This window comes from Marmota flaviventris, chromosome 14 (genome assembly GCF_047511675.1).
Source record: "Marmota flaviventris isolate mMarFla1 chromosome 14, mMarFla1.hap1, whole genome shotgun sequence".
Lineage (NCBI taxonomy): Eukaryota > Metazoa > Chordata > Mammalia > Rodentia > Sciuridae > Marmota > Marmota flaviventris.
In genome coordinates this window covers 83,632,487-83,652,882 of record NC_092511.1, presented here as the reverse complement: position 1 = coordinate 83,652,882, position 20,396 = coordinate 83,632,487, and the positions used below count along the sequence as shown (strand labels likewise).

The window sequence follows — 20,396 nt, the reverse complement described above, 5'->3', positions numbered from 1 at the left end:
CCTGGCAGGCACCAACAGGGCACAGAGGGGTGGCTCAGCTCAGTCAGTCTCTGCTTCTGAGGGCCCTGGATCCATCCTCAGTTCCTCCTTTCTTAGGTAAAACTTTGCTTAGAGCATGTGCAATTCCCCTTCTTGCTTTTTGCAGGGTGGAATTACAACCAAAATAACTTTGACTCATACAGGATTTGCTAAGAGGTGTCACTAGCTTTGGTGTCCTCTGTAGGTACAGCAAGTTAGTGATGATGTTATTTTTACCAGCAGTAGGACAGTGTGATGATGACAGCTTCAGTTTTATGGTATTTATCTAATAATAATCAGCAGGACTATCTAGCTGGTGGTGTTGCTGGGAGGTGGCAAAGCCCTTTAGAGGTGGGGACTAGTCTGTAGCCTTGGGTTACATGAAAATGTGTCCTTCAAGGGGCTACTGGGACTCCTGCTCCTCATCTTTCTTTTTCACATCCCAGCTGCCCCAAGGCAATAGTCTCCTCTGCCATGTGCTCCCACCACATGCTGCCTTGCCACAGGTCCAAGAGTGACTAGGCCAACTGACCACGCCCTGACTCTGAGCTGCTAGCTGTGAGCCAAACTCAACCTTTCCTCCTTTTAAGTTGATTGCCTTGGGTATTTTGTCACAGTGATGAAAAGCTAACCAACAATAAATATTACATTTTAACAGAGAAATTAATACCAAGTTTAGGAATTGTACAGCAAACATCACTCTACTTTATTTAAAATAGTAAGAAGCTGGAAACAAATGTCAACAAGAAACTGGTTTAAAAAATCATAAAATCATACTTTATTTAAAATGGAACTGAGTGGTCATTAAGTGTACATTGCAAAGTATTTGGTGACACAGAGAACTATTTTTGTGTTATGTCAATGTGTTCCTAACAATTTTTTATCCTCAAACCTCCTGCAATTCTTTACCCATCCTCAGATAGACTAACTTTGCTTCCCACTGTATTGAGACATCTCCATTAGAAGACTTCTGCGGTGAGTCACAACAGTCACCCACCAGTTAGCATGTTTGCTACGCATGCTCCTCTGCTGTGCCAACAGCTGGGACATCCTGTGGAGACCAACCCCTCCACTGGTGCCTGAGATTCCGTCCTCCGCGCCACCCATTAAAGAAACTGAACACCATCACAATGACACCAGAGGGCGCTCTGCGTGAGGAATCCTGTAAACTACCTCAGATCACCAGTCCAACAGGCACAGGCAGGAGCACTCTTCATTTATACAAGCTGCAGGAGAAAACAGAGAACAAAGCACATCAGCTCATGAAAATTAGGAACTCAGCTGCCCCATCTTTGCCTCAGGCACGATGGCACAGGCCTGTAATCCCAGCAACTGGGGAGACTGAGGCAGAAGGGTCACTAGTTCAAGGCCAGGCTTAGCAACTTAGCAAGGCCCTAAACAGCTTACTGAGACTCTGTTTCAAAATAAAAAGGGCTGGGGATGTGGTTAAACACCCTGGGTTCAATCTCCCACACCAAAACAATTGAACAATTTTAAAAAAAAATCATGTAGCAGAGGAAAAATAACACAAAAATCCAAATGATTTACATACTCTTTTTTTGGGTAAATCAAAGAAAACAATGAATTAAAATTAAAAAACTAAAACCATACCGTAAACTTGTATATTAAAAAAAAAAAAAAACTAAGATCAGAAGTGGAAATAATGAAGTAAGAGTTGACTGATCTCAGAAATGATATAAGATTAAACAAAATCATCAAAAAAATGACAACTGTTAAGATTTGGATGAAAACATAGTAAGAAATATTGAACAAAAGGAGAAAAAAACAAAAATGAAATGAAGTACAATTTAATGAAGAGCAAAGAAAACATGTTCTAGAGAGGAAGAACATGCAAATGTCACACACAGCTATAAATGACAAGAGAAGCCAAATGGTCAGGTGGATAATTGTGAATGGGCTTAAATTCACTCATTGGGAGAGTTTGTATTTATTCTACAAAGGAAAACTCAACTACTTATGTGCCTACAAAAGCCAAACTAAAAGTTTTTCAGAAAAACTAAAAATAAAGCAACAAGCAAATGAATATTAAAAGCAAATGGAGCTGGGCACAGTGGGGCACACCTGTAATCCCAGAGGCTGAGGCAGGAGAATCATGAGTTCAAAGCCAGCTCAGCAAAAGAAAGGTGCTGAGCAATTTAGTGAGACCCTGTCTCTAAATCAAATACAAAATAGGGCTGGGGGTATGGCTTGGTGATTAAGTGCCCCTGAGTTTAATCCCCGGTACATACTCCCTGCCCCCAAAGCAAAATGGAGTACGCCAGCAGCAACTCAGGAGGCTGTAGCAGGAGGATTGCAAACTTGAGGCCAGCCTCAGCAACTTGGTAAGATCTTGTCTCAAAATAAAATAAAACATAAATAAAAAGTGTATGGGGGCGGGATGGGGCTGTGGATCAGTGGTAGAGTGCTCACCTGGAACATGTGAGGCACTGGTTCGTGCCTCAGCACCACATAAAAATAAAGGTATTGTGTCCACCTACAACTAAAAAAATATTTTTTAAAAAAAAGTATATGGGGAAAGTGCTCCTGGGATCAATCAAAGTACACCCCCCCCCCAAAAAAAAGGGCAAACTGAAACACATTTCAAGTTGTAGTGTAGAATCTGAAACCATATCATCTTTTGTACTATTACATTACTCTAGTAGTCTGTATTGTAGATAGGATGGATTTTTACCCACAGATAATTTATAACCTCATTCATTATTTATTGGGAAAATATTAGTTTACTAAGTTAGCCAGATCTTCCAAATGTTTTATTATATAGTATTTTTAAAACATCATTCTTTAACATCGCCAATCTTACCAAAAAGACTTTAGGTTTAGGAAAGCTTTCAAGCTCACAGAAGCACATCAGAAGCTCTGGAATTGTATTTTAATTCAAAAGTTTGACTTATTATCACTGATGACAAATATTTTCAGTTGTCCTTCTTGAAGATACAAGTTCACTCACTTGTGAAAAGTGCCTGCTATGCATACATCTATGTGTTACAAAAAAAGAAAGAGTATACCCCGCAAGTAAAACTAGTATTCATGATAAAACAGGGCTGGGGGTGCAGCTCAGTGGTAGTTTGCCTAGCATGCATGAGGCATGGTTCTACCTCTAGCATAGGAAGGGAGGGAGGGAGGGAACAAGGAAGAGAACCCCGCCTCTAATTCTGCTTGCCACACAGCGGCACAGGGCTTTTCCTGAAGAATGCCATTTTGTGCAGAAGTACTTCCCACATCTTCATATTTTGCTACACTCACATTGAACAGGCCTTACGGTCAAGGTTAAATAATATCCACACTGTTTACTACTTTATCAAGGACATGTCTGAATGAATGTATAAATGTGGCACTGAATGCAGAGGTTTCCAGAAGGGAACTCTACTCAAGTTTTAGACACTGGACAGCCCTCTGTAACAGACACTCTTCTAGTGGAAATGCCTCCACTGTTTCCCCATTAAAGAGAAGGCTGACTTTCTTATGAAAGTAAAACACGATTCATCATGTTAAGAAAGTATCCATCCAGTGATCTTATCTTAACACACACACACACAAACACACACATCATTGTATTTCTACACACTAACAATCTGAAAAGGAAATCACACACTTTCTCTTCACAACTGCATCAACAAGCTCTCTGCTTCCTGGCTGTCGAGAGTGTTTGGCTCTCCCCTGCCATGCCTTCTACCATGATGTCTGCCTCCCCTTGGGTCAGCCACGGACTGAGACCTCAGAAACATAAAAAGCCTCTGACTCCTTCTGTTCGAGTTTCTTGACAGAATCTGCATGGTGATCCAACAGTGGACTGCAGCCAGCTGACATGGAGCCCCAATTCCCTGGGGATCAAAGGATGAACTAAGCAGGGACTTGAAATAGATCCCTTTTGAAATTAAAAACCTTTCCTGATAATTGCTTTTATTTCTTCCTGTTGAGGACAGACTTCAAGGAAACAGGAGACTGATTTTACATTTGTATGATCACCTGGCTTTTGCTTCTATACAGTGTACTGCAGTCTAGCTGTTTCTCCCCAATTTTACTGAAACTGCATAAAATTAATTTTTCCTTTAAAAAAAAAAAAAATCAAAGCCCCTGGACTGGAGCTGATACTGTTAAACTGTCAACACTACCCATAGCACTCTATGAATTCAAAGCAATCCCTATCAAAATCCCAATGACTTCTGCAAAAAATAGAAAAATCCATCCTAAGTGTCATATGGAATACTAAGCAACCCAGAACAACCAAAACAATCTTAGAAAAAGAGCAATGTTGGGGGCTAACACTTCCTGACTTCAAAAGTTACTACAAACCTACAACAATCAAAGCGGTGTTGTGACAGCATAAAAACAGACATACATATCAAAGGAATGGAACAAAGAACTTAGAAATTAACGTTCACATGCATGGGCAAGTAATTTTGACAAGGGTGCTATGATCATTCAGTGAGGAAGGGAAAATCTTTCAACAGATGGTGCTGGTAAACTGGACACCCATATGCAAAAGAATGAATGAGGACCGTTATCTCACACAATATATACAAACTCACTCAAAATGGACCAAAGATGTGAACATGAGACTAAACCATCAGATCTACTACAAGAAAATCTATGGGAAATGCCTTGCAGGGCCAGGTTTGGCAATTTCATGGCTGTGACACCAAAGATACAGGCACTAAAAGAAAAACTAGATATAAACTAGAATTCTTAAAAATTAAGAACTTCTGTGTGTTAAGGATACTATCAATGGAGTGAAAAATTAACCTATAGAACAGAAGATATCTGTAAATCATACATCTCACAAGTGATTACTACCCAGAGTACATCGAGAATGCTTAAAACTCAAAAACAAAAGCACAATGACACAATTAAAAAATGGGTAAAGGACTTAACAGTCATTTCTCCAAAGATTATATCAATGGCCAACAAACCCTTAAAAAAAGTGCTCATATCACTAAATGCAACTCAAACCATAATGACACACTATTTCACACATTAGGATGACTACTGTAGTTATATGTCAACTAAAACAAAATAGTTAAGAGTTGGTAAGGAATTAGAGAAATTAGAACTCTGGGTCCAGCACTGTTGGTGGTAAAGTAAAATGGTACAGTCACTGTGGAAAACAATATGGTCATTCCTCAAGAATTAGACACAGAATTATGACATGATCCAGTAACCACTGCAGGGTGTACACCCAGAAGAACTGAGAGCAAGATTTTTAAAGAGAACTGTGCAGCCATGTTCACAGCAGTGTTATTTACCATAGCTAAGCCAGAGGGGACCCAGGTATCCACACACAGATGAATGGAGAGCACAATGTGGTATTATATGTTCACAGCCACGGAGAGAGGAAATTCTGATATGCTACAGTACAAACGAGCCTTGAGGACATTAAGTGAAATAAATCAGAAAGGATCAACGCTCATATAAGGATGCTGCTTATATGAGAAACCTACAGTAGTTGAAAGCAGATACAGAAAACAGGATGAATGGCAGTTCCAGGGTCTGGGGACAAGCGGAACGGGAAGGCACAGAGTTTCAGTTCTGGAGATGGAGGGTGGTGACGGAAAACAATACAAGCACACTCAGCGCTATGGAACTGTGTAACTAAAACTGGTTAAGATGGTAAACACTGCATTTTACTACAATAAAAATCAAATCTAAAAAGTATCTGTTTCTATTTTAAGTGTTTGGGGGTTTTTTGTTTTTAAATAAGGAATGAGCATTGAACTTGGTAGGAAGATTTTCAGCACCTAAGAAATTATCCTAAAAACTGCTATTCTGTTGTTTTACCCAGGATGACCTTTGTTGAGTCCCTTGTGGGATGTTTTGTTTTGTTTTGTGGTGTTGGGATCAAACCCAAGGCCCGTGCATTTTAGGCAAGCCCTGTACCACTGAGCCTCACCCTCAACCAGGACTTTTGACTTTTGAAATGATCTATGTTACCTTGACAAAAAAATATTTAATGAAAGAAACACAACTTTTGGGATGTAAGTGGCATGGTGTGTTTAAGGGAGATTTGTGGGGTTAGAGGTAGGTTAGAAAAGAAGAAATGCAAGCAATCTTGGGGCAAAATAAGGTCAAAGAATGTAAAAGGAATGATTCAATTAAGGACAACTAGTTAAAATGGAAATTAATATAATATGAAATAGAATTAACAATGCAAAGTTGACTCTGTATAGAGGATAATGTAACTGTCAAATCTCCAGACAAGCTGACCAAGAAAAACAGAAAGCATTCAATATAAGATCATAAAAAGGTAGGTATAACTGTAATTGCTAAAGACATCAAGAAGAAAAGAAGCTGGGAATGGTGGTGCATATCTGTAATCCCAGCAGCTTGGGAGGCTGAGGCAGGAGAATCGTGAGTTCAAAGCCAGCCTCAGCAAAAGTGAGGCGCTAAGCAACTCAGTGAGACCCTGTCTCTAAATAAAATACAAAATAAGGCTGCAGATGTGGCTCAGTGGTCGAGTGCCCCTGAGTTCACTGGCCAGTATCCTCCTCCCCCCATAAAAAAAAGAAAAAAGAAAAGAAAATCATAAACATAAGCCACAATACCCCAAAACTCTGTATTTAAATTTAAAAATTGAAGCATAGTTCTGCTGTGTAGCCTGGTCTGGTCTCAAGCTCCTAGGCACAAGACATCTTCCTTCCTCAGCCTCCTGAGCAGCTGGGACTTAAGGTGCATGCCACAGTGTCCATCTTATAACTCCTTATTTCAGAACTTGCCATCAGGACAATGTGACACTCTGTAAGGACAGACACACGGGTCAATGGAACACAAATGAGAATCCAAAAATAAACCCACACATTTATAGTCAATTAATTTTTAACAAAGGTACAAGGGAACTCAATGGGAAAAGGGTAGTCTTTCTAAAAAATGGTACTGGGACAATTAGGTACTTACATTTAAAAAGATTAATTTAGACCCTTAACACATGATTCCCATAAATTAACTCAAAATCAATCAGACTTATTAAATGTAAGAGTTAACCCTAGAAAACTTCTAGAAAAAACTTAAGACCAAACCTTGTGACCTTTTGTTAGGCAAAGAATTCTTAGATATAACAGCAAAGGCATGATCCACAAAACAAAAAAACTGATAAACTGTACTACATCAAAATGAAAAGTTTTATGCTTCAAAAGACACCATTAACCATTAACAAAACACAACAAGCTATATACAAATTGGGACAAAATATCTGCAAATCATATTATCTAATACAGGACCTAGAGCCAACATATATAAAGAACTTCATAAGAAAACATATCAGTTAAAACATGGGTAAAGATCTGAATTGACTAACAGCAATAATCATATGAAAAGACGTTCAACATCATCAGTCATTAGGAAAATGCAAATTACAACTACAATGAGATATCACTTCACTTCTATCGGAAAAAATTATAATCAAAATGACTGATGGGCTGGGGCTACAGTTCAGTGGTAGAGTATTTGCCTAACATGAGTGAGGCCCTGGGTTCCATCCCCAGGACTGAAAGAAAGAAAGATAAACACAGTCACATAAGTGTTATTACAGTAATTAGGGTAGTTTAATATTAGAGAAACAGATGATACACACCAGAGGGGGATTACAAATTAGTGGGGCAAACATTCTTTTTTAATTAAATGATACTTGGGAGATTGGTTATTGGTACAGGGGGAAAAGGAGAACAAAAAAGAGCAGAATGAAGTCCCTATCTCATACCATTAAGAAGAAAAGAAATCAAGTCGCCTCACTTCTTCCTTTTCCCATTTAATAGCTCTTCCCACATCTCAAGTACAAAGGGCCTGTCCACGTGGCTAACTTTGGCTGATGAGTGGTTAAAAAGTGATGGCAACGTGGCTTTGCCTTCTAGAGATTCTGCTAATCCCCATGAGAAGTCACAGAGAGTCAGACCAAGGCGGGCAGGACTGCCAAGCAGACCTGCTACAGGAGGCAGAGCCAATCCTGCCAAGGCCAGCTGAGATCAGCTTGAAGATGCACAAAAAATAAACATTATGTTACTGAAAGTATCACACTGTTTTCTAAAAATAATTATTGTGACAATTGTTCACTGATAAAATTCCCAATGAATTAAAATATAAATGTATAAAGCAAAATGCCAACACTTAAGAAAAAGTATTCTGCCAAAATTAGTCAGGCTCAAAGAAAGTGAAAAAGAGCCAGCAAAATGTGAGAAGACCTGCCCGTATTCTTCAAAGGACTAACTATATCAGGAATTCATAACGTCAGTGTATAAAGGCAGACTATTAGAAGGCATTTCACCAAAAATCAAACTGAAAAGCCAGTAAATGTAAGAAAAGATGCTGGACTTCATGCAAACAAAACTTTATGGTTTAAAAAGAAAAAAAAAAAAAAATTAGAGTACTGACAGTACAAGTATTGGCAAGGAGTTCTGTACATATACTTTATGGGATATTAACTAGGGCTCTGCTATTTTCTCAAAGACCAAAACAATACTTGAAGAAAACACTCTGAAATTACTACTTGACTATTTGATGTAACTCTAAAACATTTATCAACCATGACTCAATTTTCCCTTTAAAACTTTGTAACAGGAGTACTACTTCTCTTAATTACTTTGCTTTCCTTGGTATACTTTACTATCTTAAATTACTTTGCTTTCCTTGGTATACTTTACTATCTTAAATCGATACAATTCTATTCCTTGGAATACACCATGGAGATTAATACGTGGAGTTTGTATGTGAATATTTATAATGACACTGAACATCTTAAAAAACTAATAATAACCTAAATTTCCACCAATAGTATAATAAATTATAACATGTTCATAAAATAAAATGCTATACAGGACTAAAATGAATGAATAAATAAATGACAGCTGCATGCATCCACATGAATGGATTTTAGAAGCATAAGGTTGAGTGAAAATAGCAAATCTCCCATTAACATATAGAGTATGACACTGTTACCATAAGCAAAACTAAACCTATGTTCAGTGAATTACACATACCGGGTGAATCCCAGAAAGACAAATGAAGAACACAAACATCCATGACAGACAAACTCAGGTGGGGAGAAGGAAAGATGGAGAGCCACACATCTGTGAATATGTACTCTGTAATATTTTTAGAGACAGACAATAAGTAGTAGTATATTATTTTACCTTTTTATGTCTATTTTATTTGCATGACTTCTTTTCACTATCCAAAACCTAATAGGAAAAAAAAAATTACAAAATAATTTTTATACATATTAATGTCTAATTAGGTACACCGTCATTTTTATACTTTTTAGATGACTCCAGCAAAATTCATCCTAATAACCTAATAACTACTACAAGAGGAAATGAAAAAATCAATTTTACACTTATAATTTTCCCATGTTTCATAAAAATAATAATTACATATTTTAGCACAATTTCTAATTCCAGAGTAACTTTTCATATTTTACAACACAAAAATGTTTAAAAATAAGCACCAATTAAAAGTAAGTTCAACACCTAAATATTTATCCTGCATCTTCCATGAAGAGGAAATTCTCTTATACAATAACAGAATAGCATTATTCTTCCCAAGATATCTAATATTGATATCATAACATTAGCTAATATACCATTTATATGGAAATTTCTCCAATTATCCTTTGTAGCTTTCTTTTTCTAGATCAGTCATTATCAAGAATCACTTACTTTATTTGGTAATTATGTCTCATTAATTTATTTTCATCTGGAACAACCTCTGTTATGGTCTGAATGTTTGTCAGTCCCCAAAATTTATGTTGAAATTCTAAACCCAAAGGTAAGCCCTCATGAATCAAATTAGTGTCCTCATAAAATAAGCCATAAAGAGCTCATTTGAGTCCCTTCCACCATGTGTACATACAACATCAAGGGAACTTTTTTTCTTTTTTTGCTCAAGAGAACTTCTATTGTATATATATGTTCCATTTAATTTTGAAGAGACCACCTCCATCTAATAAATGGTAAATGAAAGAACACAAGTGACTACAATTTCTCAATAATCTTTTCTCACAGACCAAAAGAATACTGAAGAAAATATTTTGAAATTACTACTAGTATTCTTTGATATAACTCTAAAATCTTTATCAACCCATGGCATATTAACTTTCCAAAACTATGCCATTTTATTTATTTTGTTTTATTTCCCACCCCATCCCATGATATGATATAATACTGGGGAATGAACCCAGGAGTACTCTACCATTGAGCTACAGCCCCTGATCATTTTTTAACATTTTTGAGACAGGCTCTCGCTGAGGCTGGCCTAGAGCTTGTGATCCTCCTGTCTCACCCTTCCAAGTCATTGGAATTACAGGTGTACACCATCCAGTCTGGCTTAAATCATTATAATAGAAGTACCACTTCTCTTAATTGCTTTGCTTCCCTTACTTTAGGTATTAAAATTAACTCCACTGAAGGTTTTCAGAACATTACAATTTATGTCAGCAATGAATATAAATATTCCTTTTAGCTACAAGAAAAAAATAAAGAAGCCAGGCATGGGAGCACATACTTGTAACCCCAGGAACTCAGGGGGCTGAGGCAGGAGGATCACAAGTTCAAGGCCAGCCTCAGCAACTTAGCAAGACCCTTAGCAATTTAGTGAGACCCTATTACAAAATAAAAGGACTGAGGATGTAGCTCAATGGTAAAGCACTCTTGAGTTCAATCTCCAATAACAGAAATAAGCAAATAAATAATATAAAATACACTTACACACTAATAAATAATTTTCCAAATGGAAATAAATTCTTGGATAATTATCAGTCCTAATATATCTAATATACTAACTTATAAGACTTATTATTATTTAAAGAAAATTTTATTAAAAAATAAATATTAATAAAAAATTATTAAAATTGTACTTACTTTAGCCAACAGTTCCTGTGTTTCAGCAGTAAGTGGAGCATGTGAAAACTTGCAATATTCTCCCTGATAACATTTTGTTCCTGTATGGTAAAACTTGCAAGGATATTCATGTAACCCAAATGTTAAGGAAGTAAACAAATTTAATCAAACTAAATAATTTGTTATTAATTTTCCTACATAAAAACTTTTCTCGCAAGTAGAAATACTGAATTCTCTATTTAAAATATAAAATTAGATGGGCCTGGAGGTACAGGCCTATAATCCCAGCAACTTGGGAGGTTGAAGAAGGAGGATGCAAGTTTGAGGCCAGCCTCAGCAACTTACTGAGACCCTATTTTAAAATTTTAAAAAGACTGGGAATATAGCTCAGTGGTGAAGTGCCCTTGGGTTCAATCCCCGGTACTAAAATAAATACATTTTTACAACTTTAATATTATTTTCTAGGAAAAGTTAGAATTGAAGACTCCTAGCCTTTTTTTTTTTTTTTAATTAAATTTCTTTTCAGTTGTAAATGAACACAATACCTTTATCTTACTGATTTATTATTATGTGGTCTTGAGGATCGAACCCAGTGCTTCACACAGGCTAGGCAAGCATTCTGCCACTGAAATACCCCTCCCCCAGCCTTATATAAACAAAAACTAATTTTGTGGTGACCAAAGATGCTGTCACTCTTCAAGGGTTTAAATTCCATATTTTTACAAGATGTCTACACCATATACAGAAAACAAGCACAACAAATTAAGCAATCCCTGCTTTTTTTCCTAAATAAAGTACCCTATATGAGTACAAATCCAGTTAGTTAAATGTCAGCAGAAAATCTGAGGATATCTTTCTGGGAGATGGGTAGGTCTCATGAACCCACTATACTACTGGGTTGAACAGAAAGGATCTTCATTTGAGAGATTTTATAAACAATCCCTCTTTTCTTTCTTACCAGGGGGTGGGGGGTGGGGAAATCTATGTATAACTTAACCACTTTGATACTAAATTGAGCTTATATAGTATAATGTTATAGCTTCAACACTGGCTTCATTAAAAATTTGCATATTTAAAACATTCATATAAATACCTATGGAGAGTAAAATTATTGTATCTTGTGATAAAGGATATTATGCAAATATAGACAGTTTTCTCCTCTGGTACAATAACCCTGTACATAAAACTTACACATTTCCTTCTTCTTCTCTATCTCTGCATCATGATTAAATTTACACTGGTCTCCCTGGGCCAAAAAACAAACAAAATAAAACAAAAACAGAGACAAGTTATTATTTCTCTTACTTAAGTAGCTACAATTTAATTCCAACTAAACTTTAAATAAGCAAACAATTATAGAAAGATTTTAAGGTCTTAGAATATGGTCTAATTCTTAACACGTTGCTTCATAAGCTCATGATATGTATCTGCTTAAAATTTTCATAAGCCTTAAACATTTTAAAAACAAAATATATTTTAAAATTTTTCTATTTTTTAAACATAAAAGAATACTTCACTAAAATTTTCTAACAGAACTTTCTCCAGGAGGAAGCAGTTATCAAATCCTACAAATATGATGAGTGTCAAACGAAAACAGCAATATGTTTCATTTAGAATGAGTACATTTTTATTATCACCTTACATTTTAGTGTGTGTACATGTATATACGTATGTATACACACACACACACAATTTTTTTTTTCCTGTCCTAGAGACTGAACCCAGGGTGTTTAACCACTGAGCCACATCCCCAGCCCTTTTATTATTATTATTATTATTTTTTTTTTTTTTGAGACAGGGTCTGAGTTGCTGAGGCTGGTTTTGAACTTGCAATCCTCCTGCTTCAGCCTCCCAAACTGCCATGATTATAGTTGTACACCATCACACCCAGCCATTTTAGTATATTTTTGCTCGCATATTTGTATACCTTAATACATTTCCTTTCAAGAAAATATTTGCAGATTTGTTTTCCCTGGCGTTCCACTGTATGTTGGTTGATGAATCCCTGACTCATTCTTACATGCTGCTGTTTCTCTTTAGGTTTATCTTCCTTTAAAAACAAAAACAAAACATCAAATGTGAGAAAAATAAAAATATTTTATTCTGTTCACAAAATTAATCTACCTTTAAAATATTAATGTGTCTGTTCTTCCTCTTTGTGTGTGTGTGTGTGTGTGTTTCTAAGACTTGAACCCAGGGGCACCCTATCACTGAACTACACCCCAAGCCTATATTTTATTTTATTTTGAGATAGGGTCTTGCTAAGTTGTCCAGGCAGGCCTGAAACTTGTGGTCCTCCTATTTCAGTCTCCCAAGCAGCTGGGATTACAGGTGTGCACTAACTGTGCCCAGCCCAAGTCTCCTAAAATGGCCTTCACATGTTAAGATTTGGACTTTTGTATATCAGTTTACAATTTTTTTTTAAATTTCAACAGCATTCCATCACTGAATATTAGTATTTGTCTAATTTAAATATTTTATTATACTTTCCCCTTCTTTTGTAAAAATGAATGAAAAAAGTAAACATGAAAGCAACTTTACTTGTGATAAAAAGTGAATCCTAGGGCCAAAGATCTCTAGAATAATGGAGACAAATTTGGGAAATCATAGAATGGACAAAAGCAGTGAAATCAATAGTTTTCATGAAATGTTCACAGGTGTGAGCTGAGGATACAAACCAGCTGAAGTTAATAAACATAACCAAGCTCATAGTGTGCAAGGGCTGTCAGATCCGGCTGCACCATCATGTGAGTCAATGTAACCAAACAGTTGTGAGCATGGAATAGAATGAGGAAACCAGCCAGCCCTGGTGTGGTCCTAGCTGACTATGGGCAGTTACTGAACCCTTGAGCTTCAGATTTCTCATTTGTAAAATATGGAAGCAGGGATAAATTTCATATAAATGTGTTTCAATTTACAAAACTTGCTTTCTTTGTTTGAGAAGGGGTCTGGCTACACTGCCCAGGCTGGTTTCAAACTACTGGGCTCAAGTGACCTTCCTCAGTCTCCCAGGTAGCTGGTACAAGGTACACAGTACTGCATCCAACTAATATCTGGTACTTCTAATATTTTAGTCCCCCACACAGGAGGCTGTGACCAAGTCTAATAAAAAAAATTGCTAACCAGTTTTAAAGCCCTCAGAAAAGCAGAATTCAGAGGAATCACTGATTGTTCTACCCTAAATACATCTGCAGACCAAGGAAGAGAACCTCTACAAAGCAAAAATCAACATATCAGGATGACAGGGGGTGGGAGACTTGGTAAGACAATGTTCAGAAATAGCACCTGTTAGAAACCCATAGGTGAGGGACTGCAATAAAGTAAACTTTGTGCCTTCTGTGGCCTTTGAAATGTCTTCAGGGCTATTTTATCTTCTTTTGGAAACACTCAAAAATCAAAAGCCACGTGCTCATGTATTCAGGGACAACAGGGAATGCGAAGGCTTAAAATGGGTGCTGGCAGCCAGTGTGAGAAGGAAGGATGCTCAAAGGTGAGCCAGAGGACCACGGAAAGCCCACTGATGGCAGGGACCTCACCTCTGGATAACTGACTCTGAGGAGCGCTCCCACCTGACAACATCAATGGCAATTCCTGTCACTGAGGTTTGAGATGAAATCCTGCAAGCATGCGGGTACCCTATGAGCATATGTTCTCATACCTCTTTCTGTGAGCCACTATTCCTCGGTAAGGCATTTGGTCCTTTGTTTCCAGGCCCAGGCCACTTTCGTTTCATTTTCTTTTGTTTACCATGCTTGTGACCAGCTTTAAGGTTTTTATTTTTGGGTTTAGTAGCTAAAAACAAGAAAGTTTATTTTTAAAACGACTTAAGCGCTGATCCACATGCATCTTCTTTTAAAAAGCAATTTACCTGCAGCCCTGCCTGGCTTAAGTCAACAGGATATGTTACATTCTTCAGTAAACTACCTGCTATCTGCAGGGGTTATGCAGGCTCAAAATGCAGACAAAAAGAAAAAAAGTTACCCTGAAGCCATGGGAAACACACGCAAACACACACACACTTTTGTGACCCTTATACAGATGAGATCCCAGAACTCAGGAAGATAATTCCCTCTAACCATAATCTGTAAAAACAGGTTTGAATTAGAACCCGTTAGCATAGGACAAAAGTGACCTACAGTTGTAGGTCATGGCAATGGTGACTTGAAAGTCTGAGGTCATTCTGCTGTCAATCAAAAGTCAAGGTGGACCTGGGCAGGACTTTCTGGAATAAAACAAAACTGGAGAGCAGGAGGAGAATACTATCCTTCTCCTGAGAGGATCCACTCTCTCTTTTAAGAATGTCCCCCTTTCCTTCTTCTAGTCACTGTTAATAAACTCATGACTATTACTCTGAGTGACATATTTGAAATCTGACGTAATTACAAGAATTGGGGTTTGAAGGGGGAGGCCCTTTGTGCTGCCTTGATGTCACAGAAGGCCTCTGCCCTGAAATATTATTAGGGGGGGAAAAAGCAAGACAACTGATGAAATCAGTCTTGTAAGCTACAAGCCAGATCCTTTGGAAGTGTTCAGGGTATGATGATCTAATTAGGAATTGCCACAGCACTGCAACAGAAAAAAAAAAATTCAAATGTTTCACATGACCTCACTTAATACAGATTTTTCACTTAAAGTATTTTTTATAAATTAGTCTACAGATGTGTTTTGAATAGAAGAAACACTTGCAGGAAAAAATATAGTAAAAGGAAAGCATTAAGAACTTCATTTATAATTGTCATTTGCCCTCCTATCTATGTTAAAACCCATTTTAATAGTGTGAAAGAATACATTTCTGCATGTAGTCTGACATACAGCCATTCCAGCCACCACTTTTTAAGTGACAGCAATGCAAACAGGCACTTCCTGTCTCCACACGTGCAAAAGCCAGGGTGTTAGCCTTCTCCCTTTAGATACCGACAGAACCTTTGACAAAAGCGTGCCTGCAATCCCCCAGCTCCTCATGTGAACAGTGAGCATTCGCACACGGCCTGGCCAGATCGCAGGTGGGGTCTGAGACCATGCAAGACCTATGAAAAGATCCATGAAAACCATAACCCTAACATGAGGTAAGTGCAGAACCCCAGTGCCAATATATGGGCAACTGTGACTGCTTCTCTGTCAGACTTTTAAGAGGTATAATAGCTTGGTGCTTACCCTGCCGGCTATCTTTTGCTCCTTCTTTCTTTGTAGATTCTTCAGAAAATGGTAGGGGCTGAGCAGCATTTGCCATCTCTTTAGCTTTTATGTACTGCTGAAGCTCTTTGGCAAAATTGTCCTCTGTTTCCAGGCTGCACACATCATTATCACTGTAGGAATCATAGTCTTTACTTCTTGATTTTCTGCGGAGCAAAACCTTTGGTGATGCTGTGGAGTTTCCAGAATGCCTAAACTAAGTAAAAAATTAAAATTCCAATTTTAAAAACTGAGCAAGGCTAAAAACAACTTGGTAACACAGAAGAAATAAGACTGGTCATGAATGGATCATTGTTGATACTCCGTGATGGGCAGATGGGGTTCAAATACTATGTTCACCACTTTTACATACTTGAAATTTTTCAGAATTAAAAAACAAACCAGCCTGACATAACCATCCTTAAAGATAATTTGAGAGAAGATTCAAAATTTCTACACTGTATGCTTTTACTGAATTAAAATCTAAACCCCCTATCTTAATTACTGGATAAGAGGGGGTTATAGGATTACAATTCTCACAGTGCATTTCTTTCTCTGCAGTGATGATTAAGTTTAAATGTCCCAGTTCAGGAATTTAGTATTCCAAAAAGCATCCCCAAAACTGTAATATCCCAGTTTGACTTAAGATACATCACAGCTACCAAAGCAAGTCCTTCTCCTGGAATTCACAGCAGTGGTGTCAGCAAATACCACAAGAAGAAAGACTTGCCCTGTTCTCTGTAAGACTCAGCATTCATTCACTTGTTCACCAGCTTTGTGGTGCAGGGGGTCAAATCCCAGGGATTTGTACACTCTGCCAGCCCTATTTTACCTTTAGGACCAGTTCTCTACCCTGTTACTAGTCATGTCCCAAGGCAGCAGCAGAAAACCCAAGCACCCAATGGAACAGAAACCCAGTGATGGGGAGCCCAGAGTGATCATAATAGATAACCTCATAGAATTTCTGCAAAAAAAAAAAAAAACCCAAGTACTGGTTATTTAGGTGGTGACATAGTATATTGTTATATAATTAATGTGTACAAAGTACAGTGCATTTTAAATGAAAAGTTTTTTTTTTTTAAATGACCAAGTACAAAAGGGTTGCTATTCTGATGTCAGGAGATGACATGCCCGCCATTACAGTGGCCAAAGATTCTGCTCCAAAGCATGCTGTGGAGGGGCTGGGGATGTAGCTCAGTAGTAGAGCATTTTCAGAGTGTGTGTGAGGTCCTGGGTTCTACTCCAGCATCACACACACATTCTCTCTCACACACACACACACACACACAGCGCATACTTTGGGGACCTGGTCTTTTTATTTACCTTCACGTGATAACTAAGGCAACAAAACAAACAAACAAAATCAAGAATAACTTAATGGTTTACTTTTGATGGTTAACTTCAAGGATAGGAATCATACACCAGAGGACTGATTGTAAACCTAGAAATGAACTTGCTGCCTGCTTAAGGAATTCTTGGGCTAAAGAAGTTTGTTAATCTGACAATGACTTCAATGTACATTTTATCTTCATTGCACTAGACAAAACTCCAACTCATCAACCGCTTTCAGGTTACTACATTCCTTGACTCAAGTCTTCACGGAAGAGTACCTTTACCACAGGATAAATTTAACTTGTGGATTGACAAATTAAGGGTTGGCAAACTTGAGTCTGGCCATTTGTTTTTGTAAATGAAGTGGATTTTTGCTTGTGTGTGTGTTTGCTTTTTGAGGTTTGCACGTTAGGCAAGTGCTCTATCACTGAGTAACATATCCAACTCCCCCTATCTTTTTATTTTGAGACAGGATCTCGCTAAGTTGCCCAGGCTGGCTTTTGATCTTCCTGCTTCAGCCTCCTGAGTCACTGGGTTCACAGGCATGTGCTATCATACATGGTGTAAATAAAGTTTTACTGGAATACTGTACACCTATGCACTTTGTATTGTCTTGGTGGTGACAGAGGCAACATGGCCCACAAGGTTGAAAAGATTCACTAACTGGTATTTCATGGAAATGCTGGCCAACCTTGTGATAGATTATTATGTTTACCTTGATTTTGGCCTTTATCAAGTATAGAGGAAACCAAAATATTATCCACTATGCAGTAATCTCCATGAAGTTTAGTTACTGAGACTTCCTCCAGTGTATCTGATTCAAAATATCACAACAATCCACATGAATGATTATGTGCCCCCACTTACACAAACACACAGGTCTAAATGCCAGAGCAGACTCCTTTCGCCACAGCAAAAGCATGCCTGGTTTGTACTGAATGATGATTTGGCAACATTAATAAAGCCAGGACCATCAATTATGTTATTTTATTAGAGATGAATATTGCTAATGATTCTTTCCAGAGGGCACTGAAATACATAAGATTCAAATGACCGATGACTTTTCTTCACTTAGCTTGTTATAAACTTAGCTTCAGTTTGTTGTTCTGTGTGTAATTTACAAAGTACACAAACATGACGCTGGGCACAGTGGCACGCACCTAAAATCCCAGGGACTTGGGTGGCTAAGGTAGGAGGATCATAAGTTCAAAGCCAGCATGGGAAACATTGTGACTCTGTCTTGAAATAAAATTTTATAAAGGGCTGGGGACATAACTCAGTGGTAGAGCACTTGCTTTTGTGCAAGGCCCTGGGTTCAATTCTCGGCACTGAAAAAAAGAAGTATAAAAACAGGATATTACGCTTCTCTCCTTTTGTAAAGTAGTCTAAATTAAATAAATTTTTTTCTCAAGTGAAAGGGTTATTTTTTGTTTTTGATCACTATTGTCTATTGAATGAATAAGGCTTCCTCCAAAGAAATAAAACTGAGTACAAATGACTGTGTGGATAACTGTGTGTGCACAGGGTGAGAAGTAATTCAGAGAGTTTGAAAAAGTTTTGACAGGAAGTTATGTTCTTAGGGCTGGCCTTAGAATGGAAAGTGAGAGACTGAGCTACAAATGAGAATGAACTAAAATTCTACCAAGAAAAGACAAAGCTATTATGCAAATTCTCACCATTCACCAGAACACAACCAACCAGGAACTTTTCAGCTGGGGGTGGGGTTTACCCAAAGAAATTAAATATATCATCTGCTGAAAGCTAAGGCTTCTCATGTGGGTACCCAGCCCTCCACAGTGAAGTACGGATCATTTTACTGTTGAAGTAGATAGCAAAGTATCACAGTTATTATGTAATAATAATACAGTGGTGCCAAATAACATAGTACATGCTGACACTAAAATACTGTGTATTCACCACAATACTACCACCACAAGAGAGCAATTGTCAAGAAAATTGAAAACAGGTTATTTCAACACAGATTTCTTTTTTCAAAGACACAAAAAAACAAAAGCAAGGCTATAACCAAAGTAAGTTTCTAGTGGTTCACTTGCTAGCCAAAGAAAGTGGGTGGCAAGTTAACTGAGTCACACTGATTGCAGCAAATGAAGAAATGTGTTCTGAAAATTGAAGTTTTCAAGAGTTGGCCTTTGGATAAGAACAGCTGCTCAAACACATGAACAAATTGGGAGAAACTTCACTGTGTAATTTTAAAATAAGGCAAATGATTTCAGTGGTGTCTTGGCTCTTGACAAGCTGGCAGACGTCAGCGGTGCTGCTGTCCAAAGTGAAAGCAGGAGCAAGCCCTCCACTGCCACAACTCCAACTGCAGTCCCAGCAGTACTTGTATATACCCAACACAAGGACAAAGGAGAGTGCCCTTCAAAATCCACCTAACTGTGCCAGAGAGGCACTTCTACCAAGACCAAGGAAGAATCTATAAAGTTCCATGAATGCCTGCCAGGCAATGAATATACTCAATCAAAACAACTCACTAGTGGGGCCGGGGTGGGGCTCAGCGGTAGAGTGCTCGTCTAGCATGTTCGAGGCCCTGAGTTCAATCCTCAGCACCACACAAAAACAAATAAATAAAATAAAGATATTGTGTCCAGTTATAACTAAAAACAAACAACAAACAAACAAAAAACACGCTTGTAATCCCAGTGGCTGGGGAAGCTAAGGCAGGAGGATGGCTAAGTTCAAAGCCAGCCTCAACAAAAGCAAGGTGCTAAGCAACTCAGTGAGACCCTGTCTCTAAGTAAATTTAAAAAGGGCTGTGGATGTGGCTCAGTGGTTAAGTGCCCCTGGGTTAAAAACAAACAAAAAACACATGAAGGTGAACTGACACCAGTATTTAGCAGTACCTTTCTATAATCAAAAGACCTTCAGAATTGACACAGATACAATTCCAGAAAACATCAGTAAAACATATGAATCTTTACAATCAATTTTGATGATAGGTAACAGTAATTTTGAACCCCAATTAAGCAAACAATTTTCCTACAAAGAATCCCATAATTCTTATTAGAAGAC

General features: G+C 37.7%; 1 protein-coding gene across 2 annotated transcripts in view; it reads right to left on the bottom strand.

The window, feature by feature from the left end:
• Positions 1-772: 772 nt before the first annotated feature.
• The window catches only part of Zc3h8 (zinc finger CCCH-type containing 8), a 29,043-nt gene continuing 9,419 nt past the window's right edge, over positions 773-20,396 (bottom strand). Inside the window, exons 3-10 of one of the 2 annotated variants that reach the window (XR_011704417.1) lie at positions 16,014-16,248; positions 14,518-14,651; positions 12,787-12,909; positions 11,994-12,105; positions 10,881-10,990; positions 9,156-9,203; positions 6,579-6,769; positions 773-1,244 (exon numbers count right to left, since the gene is read on the bottom strand). Coding sequence is in view for 1 of the 2 variants with exons in the window: in XM_027952102.2 (XP_027807903.1) it covers positions 9,171-9,203; positions 10,881-10,990; positions 11,994-12,105; positions 12,787-12,909; positions 14,518-14,651; positions 16,014-16,248 (747 nt within the window). In the remaining variant the exon portion in view is untranslated. The remainder of the gene's footprint in view (positions 1,245-6,578; positions 6,770-9,155; positions 9,204-10,880; positions 10,991-11,993; positions 12,106-12,786; positions 12,910-14,517; positions 14,652-16,013; positions 16,249-20,396) is intronic. The other variant, XM_027952102.2, reaches the window with a different exon arrangement.